General features: G+C 35.7%; 1 protein-coding gene across 1 annotated transcript in view; it reads left to right on the forward strand.

The window, feature by feature from the left end:
* Positions 1–12,661, forward strand: part of AMPKalpha (AMP-activated protein kinase alpha subunit) — a 265,316-nt gene that overhangs the window by 187,782 nt on the left and 64,873 nt on the right. Inside the window, exon 13 of the mRNA XM_090414193.1 lies at positions 3,119–3,189. Within this exon, the coding sequence (XP_090270319.1) occupies positions 3,119–3,189 (71 nt within the window). The remainder of the gene's footprint in view (positions 1–3,118; positions 3,190–12,661) is intronic.

The raw sequence follows: 12,661 nt of genomic DNA on the forward strand, positions 1-12,661 counted from the left end.
TTTGGCATGCTTTTCCAGAAAAGGCCAGTTTCATCCATATTCCAAACTTGTTCCCGAGTGTAACCTCCATCTTCAATTATTTTAGCAAGTTTCTGTGGAAATGCTTTAGCAGTTGTTTCATCAGCAGAAGCCGTTTCACCTTTAATTTTTATATTATGAAGAGCATGTCTTTTAATAAACTTAGCCAACCAACCATTGCTTGCATGAAATTCATATTTTTTCCTTGATTGAGATGAAGTATCTGGCTGCAGTTTTTTAATCTGTTCATAACATCTCAATGCTGATTGCTTGATGGAATTTCCGTCAACTGGCATTCTTTTTTGTACATTATCTTCTATCCACATCACTAAAGCTTTTTCAGCCCTTTTCTAGAACAACATTTCTTGTGTATGATGATAATTTCGCACTTGATTTTGAACCAGAACATACTGCTTATTTTTCTTTATAGATCTGACAGTTGATTCACGGACTCCAAAATGCTTACCCACAGCCGTCATTCACACCTTCCCCAGTTTGAAAACAATCTAAAATTTGAATTTTTATATCCAAGGAAACGGCTTTCCTTTTTTTTTTTTTTTTTTTTTTGGTTATCGGCAACATCGTGTGAGGACTGGATTAAATTCTTCAGTTAATGAAATGAAAGTTTGAAAATTACATATAGCTTATCATTTATTATTTCTTGGCAAAATTATTAATTTTATAATGCAATTTTTATTTTGATTTCACTTAAAAAATGTGGTAACTGTGTTGTCTACTCAAACATCAAATTCAAACTGCTAAGAACTGCTTTTTTATGCACAGTCAGTTATGTAATTCGGGGAATTCCCAATAAATGAAATTCGTAAGAATTTAGAATTTTCTTAATTGAAACGAGAATGCAATTCTACAAAATTCTCAGAATTTTCTAGAATTTAGAATTTTTTAATTGAAACGAGAATGCAATTCTACAAAATTCTCAGAATTTTCTTGAATTACGGATTTTTTCCTAACTTAGGCTTTAGGTTGGTTGCGTAAAAGTGAATAAAAATCACGTAAAAAAAATTATTTTTGATATCCCAATTTGCGTAACTCTGAATTCGAGTAAAAAAAATTCGCATAAAAAGAGGTTTAGGTGTACTCATATTTATAACTGCACAATACTCAATTCTATCCATTTCAAGGGATTGAAATGGATAAAATTGAGTATTGTACAGTTATAAAATTCTTTATAAAAGAAGGTTTAATGCCAAAAGAAATTCTTTTGAAGTTCATAAAAGTTTATGCACTCTTCTCCTTCGTTTTCAACAATTAAGAAATTGGCAGCTGAGTTTAAACTTGGCCATACCAGCCTTGAAGATGATCCACGTGAAGGACGTCCAAAAAAAGTGTAACAACACCAGAAATCATTGATCAAGTGCACGATATGGTATTGGATAACAGGCGAGTCAAAGTGCGTTTAATTGCTGAGACTATAGTCATTTCAAAAGAACGTGTAGGATATATTTTGCACGAAGAATTTGCAAATGAAAAAATTGCAAATGATGGGTACAGTGCTTGCTCACAGCAGATCAAAAATGCAATCGCATGAAAATCTCTGAACAGTGCTTGGAGCATTTTAACAAGAATGAAACTGATTTTGTGTGTCGATTTATTACTGTGGATGAGACTTGGATCCACCATTACACAACAGAATCCAAACAGCAGTCAAAAAAGTGGACAGAAGCTAGTTGTTCAGTGCCAAAGACAAAGTCGGTTTCATCAGCAGGAAAGGTCATGGCATCAGTGTTTTGGGATGCTAAAGGCATTTTGTTTATTAATTATCTTGAAAAGGATAAAACAATAACTGGGGAATATAATTCCAATCTTTTAACCAAGCTAGATGAAAAAATTCGTTAGAAAAGACACGGTTTGCAGAAAAAAATCGTCTCTCATCAGGACAATGCACCTGCCCACAAATGTGTTTTGGCAATGAGAAAATTAAGGGATCTTGTACTCTGAATTGTTAGAATATCCACCCTATTCCTCAGATTTGGCTCTCTCTCTGACTTCTATCTCTTCCCAAAACTAAAACTCTTCCTCACTGGTCAGCGTTTTTCTTCGAATCAAGAGGTGATTGCAGCTGTACCGGGGTATTTTGCAGACCTTACTGAGAACCACTACAGGAACGGGATAATGACACTGGAGCATTGCTAGAATAAATGTATTAGTCTTAAGGGAGATTCTGTTGAAAAAATAGAAATAATTTTGAAATTATAAATTTGTTTTTTCATTGTTAGGCTGAGAACTTTTCAGACAACTCTCGTATATACAGTTATACCTTGCCTTGTGATACTTGACTTTAGGATGATATCATACGATGGTCTTAGTAACATGATGCTTCCGAATTAACCAGTGCACAGTTTTCACGAACTGTTTATTTCCTGCTTTTTTCGCTGTGTTTTGGTGTTTCAACTTTAAATTATGAACTACGTATAACCTTTTATTTTATTTTATTTTATTATTTTTCATAATGGCAGATAAAATTCAAAGTAAGGGTTCTTTTGCTTCCAGAAGAAGATGCATGAATTATTACATTAGATACTAAGTTAAAAGATTTAAATATAGTGATGATGATGGTGGTGGTCTTTTTAACACTGAGATAGGCTACAGGCTAAATTGATCTTGTACTGTTGTTACAATTATAAACAAAGATAAAATTTGAGTGAATGTAAAGTGCTACTAGTTAATACTACAGTTATCTGTAAAAATGAGTCTTATTGCTAAAATGGAAAAACTTTTAATGGTGCAGATTGATGATCAAACTGATTGGTGGGTTCCCTTAAGCCAAGCTATTCAGAATAACTCTTTCATTTGCAAAAATTATTTTAAATTGTTTGTTTGTAAATAAATGATGTAAATAAATGCTTGATTTGTCACTTATATACATATATGACTACTTAAAAAAGTTACTAAATCATTACATACATCTACAATGGTCTTGGAACCTAATGTGTCATATGACTGGGGTGTGCCTGTATTTGTTTACTAATGATGTTGAATCTAGGCTTTTTGTATGTGTAAACAAAACTATAACTTATTTTATCAGTAAAATTGGTATTTTAGTCTAAGCTTGAGTAGTAATGTGCTTTATTTTTTGTAGGTATCAGGTCCCAAAGCAAACCATTTGATATAATGAATGAAGTATATAGAGCTATGAAAGTTCTAAACTTTGTAAGTATTACATGTTGTCTTATAATGTATCTGTATATTGTTATATATATCTTTTTTTTTTATTTTTTTTTATGCTTGTTTTATTCCTTTTTATATATTTCTGTCTTGGAATCATCTAATGTTCTGTTACATTGCTTTTATATTATTTTATTTCTAGTATACTTTTAACTGTGCCTTATTATTGTAATTTAAATTAACTTGATCACTTTTCCTTTGTGCATGTCACCAGCTACATTGAAGGTGAAAATGAAAATTGAAGTGTTATGTCTGAATGTGGGAAGTGTCGGTGTATTAGAAAATTATATAGCTTACAGAGTGGTAAAAGCATACTAGAGGAGCTTAGTTAATAATATTAGCTGCTTATTGTTATAAGTAGCTAATGTTTGTCTAAGCTGGGTAGTCGTGTTTCATTTTGGCAAGTATCAAGTCCCATTCTAAAGTTGTTCGGACAACTCTAGAATATCCTGTTTTGATAGACACAACTGGGTCTACTGACAAGAGAATAAATATTCCAATGAGTAATCCTGTGTCAAGCAGGAGTTAATGGTATTCTGATAGCCAGTTTATAGCAATATATATTATAGATTCAAGTTCTCCATGATCTTTTGCAGTATTTTCATTGTGAAACTTTTTAATTTTTTTTTTTTATTTTGCAAAACAGGCAAGCTGTCCAGAACAACACATGCAGTTAACAGAAATGAATATGCATCATAGCCTTAGTTTTAGTTCATTCAGGTTTAATTCAAAACAGCCTTCTTCAAATATTTCAGTACATCGTACATGCAAAGTTAATGATATTCATATCATCAAGAAAGACTGAACTTCATTTACTCTGTCACTTTTGATAATAGTCAGATTTCCATGCAAGATTAGATATCTTTTCTTGGACTGATTTACATCTGTAGCCTCTCCTGCAATAAGCACGTTACATCCATAGTCTCCTCTGCATCCAAACAACTAGGTGTGTTTTTCTGCTCAAAGCATTATTTCTCACTTGTACAATTCCTAACCCTGTATACATCCCAAATCTGATCAACATTAGAATTGTTCTAACATGGGATGATGCCCAAAAATTTTCTAAAAGTGCTTAATGTTGTACAAAAAAAAAAAAAAGAAAGAAAGAGTGATTCAGTTAATTCTTCTCTCTTCTCTCACTGATTCACTTGATCACTATAATGAAGTTTCTGCTTTATGTTGTTCTACAGATACTGTTCTACCAGATAGGCTGTCACTATTCTTCCACTTTCCTTCAAACCATTAACATCAGCTGCTTGTCAACATTGACTGTTCAGCTCCAAACTAGCTTCTCATCCTCCTCTTTCATACATTCTACTTCTGTATTATGGACCAGTTTCTCCTAATACTATAACTGCAGTTTTTCGAAAATAAAACTAGTTCCTTCCTTGTGTTATGTCCCCCCCCTTCTATCTTGTTATTGTCCTTTTTATGGTTAAATTATGTCTCTTTCTTCCCTTATCTCACTTCTATTATATTCTGCCTTTTTCTCTTAACTTGGGGCTGTATTTTATTATAAGGATATGGTTTGTGGGTTGAAAGCAAAGAGATTCCTACCAGACAATGGCAATTCCTTTGTTTCTGAGCTAATGCTGGTTCTTACTTCGAACTCAGTGAAAATTTCTATTTAGCAGCGCCACCCTAAGTTCTAGATTTTCAACCGGTGAAGAACCAAAGAACCAGTACTGAGCTCTGAACTGTATCCTTATTCCTGAATCTTATAAAAATTAACTAAAATCTCAAATTTATCACTATCTTAGTCTACAGTCGTGACCTCCCTTCCAAAATACCTCCCACTGTGATTCGATTTTAATGGGGGGTGCAGTAGAAAATGATTTCAGGCAAGGCAATTGTTAAATCAAAAGAAAACATTTAATTATGCACTAAACAATTTACACTAAATCAATTTCAGTTAAATCATAATCATTCAATCTCTCTAATCCTTTCTTAAAAAGCTTAGGTAATAGTTCCACATGGCACTCGAACAAAGGCGAAACAAAGGCTAATGTCTCAACACTATTAAGTTTAATTCTATCATGCATTAATTTCAATGCCAATATCAGTTAAAATATATACACTCTATTTCTCTAACTTCTATTTCAAACAAGCATAGGTGTTAAATCCACATAATTCTCAAACAAAGGTAATGCTAAGATATATGATACAATTCTACTAAGGATATGCACTTCACAGATGTACAGGTTATGCTCTAATTTCTGCATTCATGTCTTGGAATTTTGTCTGTCTCTATAAAGTAAGTTTCTAGAGTCCTTACACGAATTCACAACATTCTAGTCTTAAACCTTCTATTAAGGTTACAATTACTCTTTCTGCACACTTTCATTGAACAAAGAAAAGGTTTCCACATTACCACCCAATTGGGATCTGCTGGTAAATCGTACACATCTTGATTCAGCTTCACTTTCAGATTTATTTCTGGTTTCGTTCGACCTGTAGTTTCCTTCTCATCAGACTCTGGCTAGATGAATCTCGGACACTGAAGAAGCGTGCTTGCCTTTTACTGGTTATCAGGTTTAAGCAAAGCTCGACTGTCTGTGCTGTATACTGGACCTCAGCTCCACTGAACAAATTTTCTATCGGCAGATTCTCAAGGACTGCTCGGCATTCTTTCCTTGCTTGTGACTCAACGCTTCACCCAAGAAACCAGGACGAACATCGGGGCACGGAGAGAATGGCTCCCACAAGAGCAGACAACTGACCGGCAAGGGACTCTGGCTGGAGATCCGACGAAACGAGAGAAAAAGCCCCGGTCCAGCACTGCATTGCCTTTTTAAATTACGTGCCCCTACACTTCCATACTACGTCGTATCCTTTTCCTTCCTTGCTCACTTCAGAGCACAACTCCTTTCACGAGTGCCACATTCTCCCCTAGTAATCACTTTGGTGGTGGGTTTAGTCGCGTGCCTTCCCTTTGTGGTCAACGCATACTCTGGTGCACGTACATTGCCTCTGGCAATCGATCTTTGACCTGTTAGACCCTCACTCAAGTGCACAAACACTCATGTTATTTTTAGCAAAGCTTAGGCAGTGGACTTAATTACAACAAAATGCATTATATTATTTAGGGATAAATAACAGAAGGGGTGCTTAAGGGTCAAAGCTGTATAACTGAGAGGAGACCTCCACATAGTCTTTAAAGGAATGCGGAGAACCGACCAGGGCTTCTGACCTAATGTCCAATCCTCACCTTCTCGTGGTACACCATGTTGGGTATCTACTTGGATACTGAACGAATGAGGATGGGCTGGCAATTTGGGATTTAGCCGACCAAATTGTATTCTTATTGGTTAAACCAAAATAAAAAATGATGGTACAACATGACAAAATTTCATGCCGGCTGGGGCGTCGCCTGGTTAAACAAGGCCCCCATTGTTTTCGCCAGGGAACCAGGGCGAACAGCGAAAAGTCAGCTACTGGAACAAATCTGAAAACAAACCCCAACTCAACATCACCAGAGTTAAAGATCGGTACTATCAACGTAAGAAGCCTGAATGGCAAAGAAATGGAGCTAGCTGAGGAATTAGATAAGTACCAGATCGACATAATAGGGGTGACTGAAACAAAAAAGACCAAAACTGGTGAGATCTTTCTGAGCAATAAATACAAAATGTTATATTCAGGCAATGACAATCAAGGAAAAGAAGGAGTAGCCATAGTATTCAACACAAAATACGAGGCTAATCTTCTTGAATGGCAGTCAGTCTCAAGTAGAGTAATGTGGGCAAATATGAGAATGGGGAACTGGACAATGAGACTTATTTGTGCCTATGGTCCCACAGAAGGTTCTACTAAGGTAGAAGTGGAGGAATTTTTTGAGGCTTTAGAAAAAGCAACTGACACAATGAAAAAGGAAAAGTTGGTCCTTGTTGGGGATCTAAATAGTCGAGTAGGAAATGATTGTGAGACATACAAAAATATTTTGGGAAAATTTGGAGAAAAGAGCAAAGCTAATAATAATGGCAAATATCTGTTGGATTTCTGCTCAGGACATGGACTGGTTATTACTAACACCATGTTCCAACATAAAAATGTGCACAAATTCACATGGAGAGAAGAGGCTAGGAATAAGAAAAGTCTCATTGACTATGTTATTGTTGATAGTGATGTTTTCTCCCTGGTGCAGGACACCAGAGTGTACAGAGGATTTGAAATTGGAAGTGATCACTATTTAGTCTTGAGCAGGATAAAATTGAATTTCATATTGAAAAGAATAACATGTAAGAAAGTTTTAAAGCGAATAAAAGTTGAGCAGCTCTCAGATGTGAACTGTAGACTAAAAGACAGAAATATTATTGAAAAGAAAATGAAAGAGTTTGAGAAAAGGAATCAAACCTTGGAGATTCAGTGGCAAACTCTGAAGGAAACATTGATTGATTCTGCCAGAGAGGCATGTGGTGAGGTTGTGTGCAAGGATAAAAAAATCAGAACTCCCTGGTGGACACAGGAAGTTAAAGAGACAGTGAAGGAAAAGAAGACAGCATATCAAAAGTTCCTGGCAAATAAGTCAGCTTTTACTCTTACAGAATACAGAGACAAATGTAAGAAAGCTAAACAGTGTGTAAAACTAGCTAAACAAAAGTCATGGGAGGACTTTGGCAAGAATATAGAAAATAAATATCAAGAAGGTGGCAAAATATTCTGGAGGTTGTTGAAGAAGCTTAGGAATGGAGGAAAGAGTGCTGTAAAAGGAATTAGAGATGATAAAGGTGAAATGAAAACGAGAGAAAAAGATATCCTTGAAGTATGGAGTAATTACTTTGAAAAACTGCTAAATGAAACAAGCAGTGATGACAGCACAGTGATAAAAAACACTGACCAGGCATGCAGTCAGGAATACATATCCATACTTGAAGTAGAAAAAGCCATCAAAGGCTTGAAATGTGGAAAGGCAGCATAAGTAGATGATATTCGACCAGAAATGCTGAAGTATGGTGGTATAAGAGTCTTACAGTGGCTGCACTGCATAGTTCAGAAAGCCTGGACAGAGGGATGAATTCCCGATGATTGGAGTAGAGCTCTCATAGTACCCATATATAAAAAGGGAAATAAAACTGAATGTGAGAATTACAGAGGTATTTCCCTACTGAGTGTTCCTGGCAAGATCTATGCAAGTATACTTGAGAAACGGTTGAGAAGAATTGTGGAAGAAAAGCTTGATGAAGAACAAGCTGGATTCAGGCCAAATAGAGGCTGTCAGGATCAGATCTTCACTTTACGACAAATAGTCGAGAAAGCATGGGAATATAACAAAGATCTGTATTTAAGTTTTGTCGATTTGGAAAAGGCATATGACAAGGTGCCAAGAGAGAAGCTATTCAATACGCTGCAGTTATATGGTGTCAATGGGGCATTATATCAAGCAGTACTTAGTCTTTATTTGAGTTGTGAGTCAGCAGTTAGAATTGAAGGAAGTACAGGAAGATGGTTTAATGTTAAATCTGGTGTGAGACAAGGATGTACATTATTCCCTCTGTTATTCATTATCTATATGGATCACATTATGAAGGAATGTGGTATTAAACCTGATATCAAAATTGGAGATGTTAATGTCAGCTCTTTGCTTTATGCGGATGATGTTATACTTCTAAATAAATCCGCTACAAGTCTGCAAGATTCTCTGACTAAATTGAATAGCTGTTGTAATAGATATGGTATGAAGGTCAGCAATAAAAAGACAAAGACAATGAAAATAGGCAGAATCATTGAAAATGTCAACTGTGTTGTGAATGGAGAACCTGTGGAACAAGTAAAACATTTCAGCTACTTAGGCACAATTTTTACTGAAGATGGTAAACTAAATATAGAAATAGACAACAGAATCAGCAAAGCTGGTATCGTGGGAAGTCAATTGAATAAATTCATATGGAATAAGAAAGAAATTAGTCGGAACACTAAATTAGCTGTATACAAGACTGTGTTCAAACCAATTTTAACTTATGGATCTGAGAGCTGGGTCAGAAGTAAAACACTTGACCAAAGACTAGAGACCGCAGATATGAGAGTCCTGAGAAAGATTAGAGGCGTGAACAGATGGCATCAATGGCAATATCATATTAAAAATGAGGATATTAGGAAAGAACTTGACATTGTCAGCATCCAGGAATACGTTAGCAGAGCTAATCTCAGATGGTATGGTCACTTAAATAGAATGGGAGAGGAAAGATTAGCAAAACAAGTGTTCTCTGCCAGGTTGGCAGGAAAACGACCCAGAGGAAGACCAAGATATAGGTAGATTGATACGGTACAAAGTGCCTTAGCCGATAGAAATATAAGATCTGATAATGTTGGAGTCTTGACAAGTAACAGACTGATTTGGAGGAAAATTGTAGATAGGAAGTTAGTAATGATGTAATTTTTTCATGTAGTACTGTCATATCCTGTACACCCTTTGAGGGTACATGGCAGGAATTTGATGATGATGATGATAAATAACAGAATTCAAAAATTACAAAATTGTCTGGCACCTTTACATCAAATTTAACCTGCTTGACATGTCAGTATATGCAAAGCTTTAAATGCATGTTAAGCTCTGAAGAAACTATAAATTAACTACTTTTAGTTTTATTCAGGACTTGACACTTGTTCTTGGCTACTTGCTTACATACATTGTGTTCAACTTTTGCAACATCTGTGTGGGATTGATACTGAATACCTTACATATTCTTGAATGCTAATGATGTTCAGCTTCCCATCTAATATCCTCATTTTTAATAATTTTACCACTAACACTATTTGTTCACCTTTTTTTCCTTCCCCTGCTAATTTTCCCTCAAAACTTTTGTACCTGTGGTCTTCTTCAGTCAGTTATCCCTAACCCAAATCCATAAGTAAAAACCAGTTTTACCACTCAAACAACTGTATAGATAAAATATATCAAAAATTTAGCTTCATATCCATGTTATTTCAATAGTATCCAATGTTATATTAATTTCAATGGACACTTAGCATTCATGTAATTACTGTTGTGTAAATTCAAGACTGGTTTGGTGGTTAATTCTTGTCTTGTATAGTGATAGTATTTTGGTCCGTTTCTCTCTCTCTCTCTCATGCCATATAAATTTATTCAATTAGTACAAGTTTTGCTGATTCTGTTGTCTATTTCCATCAATTTTTTTTTTTTTTTTTTATTATTTTTATTTTTTTATGATGGCCCCAGACATGTGAAAGGTCACAAGACCTATAACGTTGTAGTGCTTGTGGTGACAAGTGATTAAGGAGAAAAATGTAGCTTGATATGTTTCTTAAAGAGTTGGAGGTTGTACTCAGTGGGAAAAACAGTATGGAAAAGATTGTTCTGAAGAATAGATGTGGGTGGAATGAAGGAAGCTGATAAGAAATTAGTTCAGTGTATGGGTGTTGGCCAGAGGCTGCTCTAGTTCTTTAATGGTTAGAAGAAAGTGAAGTAATGGTAGCAACCAATTCAGAGGAGCAGTGCCCATGAAAGTGCCTTCTTTTATAGGTACTTCAACCTTCATTCTGTTTGTAGATTGAAACAACTGAGTTTCCGAGAGAGAAAAATTGTCCCAAAGTGAGATTGGTTAATTGACAATTGGTTGAAAAGCTCTTATAAAAATTCTTTGCATCCCAGATAGGATTCACTGCAGGCCTTTCCAACTAAAGGATGCTATCACTATCCACTGAACTATAATAAATTTAGTTTAATCCTTTATCCAAGTGTGAGCAAACAAAGTTTGTGCCTGAAAGTATCTTCAGGACTGGGGTAAGGTGATACAACACCAGGGCAACTCATTGCAAAGGTGGAGCAAGATACCAACACTCACCAACACTCCTGTCTCAGTATCTCCTATAATGCAAAACACATCTCCTTGCGGATATGTCTAATGTTATGCATTAAGGGAAGGGCCACTACCCAGACTAGTTTCGACCTTTATTGAGGTCTCTTCAGTGGGAGCCAGGCCCAAGCTGAAATACCAGGCAGAAGCATTCGCAGGTCATCTCTACCTATAGGAGTTGCCAAATGGTGTGCCACCCTTTTTTAATAAATTACTCTGGATTTAGAGAAAGATGTTGAAAGTTTATTTTTCACTTGGTTAGAGTATAATAAATTTAGTTTAATCCTTTATCCAAGTGTGAGCAAACAAAGTTTGTGCCTGAAAGTATCCTCAGGACTGGGGTAAGGTGATACAACACCTTAAAAAAGGGTGGCACACCATTTGGCAACTCCTATAGGTAGAGATGACCTGCGAATGCTTCTGCCTGGTATCTCAGCTTGGGCCTGGCCCCCACTGAAGAGACCTCAATAAAGGTCGAAACTAGTCTGGGTAGTGGCCCTTCCCTTAATGCATAACATTAGACATATCCGCAAGGAGATGTGTTTTGCATTATAGGAGATACTGAGACAGGAGTGTTGGTAGCTTGCTCCACCTTTGCAACGAGTTGCCCTGGTGTTGTATCACCTTACCCCAGTCCTGAAGATACTTTCAGGCGCAAACTTTGTTTGCTCACACTTGGATAAAGGATTAAACTAAATTTATTATACTCTAACCAAGTGAAAAATAAACTTTCTTTTATCCACTGAACTATGGGAGCCCTCACAAAACATTTAAATAAAAAACTATTTATTTAAACATTATTTACCCTCACTGTTTACAAATGATGATATTCACATCCATCCATTGTGGATGGATGTGAATATCATCATTTGTAGTCCATTGGAAATGCTTCTGCATCAGCAATTGCAGCTTGTACTGAAATTTTGACATTATGATTTTGGTATTGAACCTGAAGAATTATCCTCCGCCATCAGTAAAAGACTTATTTTTAACTTCTTTATTTAGTCCATTAACAAACTTCTGACTTTATTCATAATGTCTACGTTATTTCTTATATTAATTCTTGTCATCAACACCTAATACAAGCAAATTTTTCACCTTATTCATCATACTCCAATGTGGATATGCCATCTTGGTGGTACTAACATGAACTGATAACCCAAAGTATTTTTAATCTCAGAAATATTTAAATATTTATTGTAGTTCCAACAGTTGAATATGCCAAGTTCAGAGCTCTATATACATTAGGTCTCCCTTCACTAACATTTAAACATTATTTATCCTCAATGGAGATTACTCCATTTTCTCATAACTTTCATTAAGGGATGCCAGTTTTCTGTAAGGTCTGTAACAGGAGGTCAGGTCTTTTTTTTTTTTTTTAAGATTTTGATAATCTTTTCCGAGGTGTCTCGGTTGTAGGGAATGGTGATGAATTTAGAGTAATCCTTGTGGAGGGGATCTGTGGTTTGTAGGTTCTAATATTTTTTGGATTTTTTTGGGGGGAGGGGGGGGGGTAGAGAAAGTGGCTGAGAAAGTGTTGAGGATGTAATTTAGTTCAATATTTAGGGCCAAGTCATTTGAACAGATTAGTTTGCCCTGTTGTATAGCATTTTCACCACTCTATATTGTTGTGTGTGTGTGGG

The sequence above is a fragment of the Typopeltis vanoorti genome, chromosome 24, assembly GCF_054136105.1.
Source record: "Typopeltis vanoorti isolate ZY-2024b chromosome 24, IOZ_Tvanoo_1.0, whole genome shotgun sequence".
Taxonomy (NCBI): Eukaryota; Metazoa; Arthropoda; class Arachnida; order Uropygi; family Thelyphonidae; genus Typopeltis; species Typopeltis vanoorti.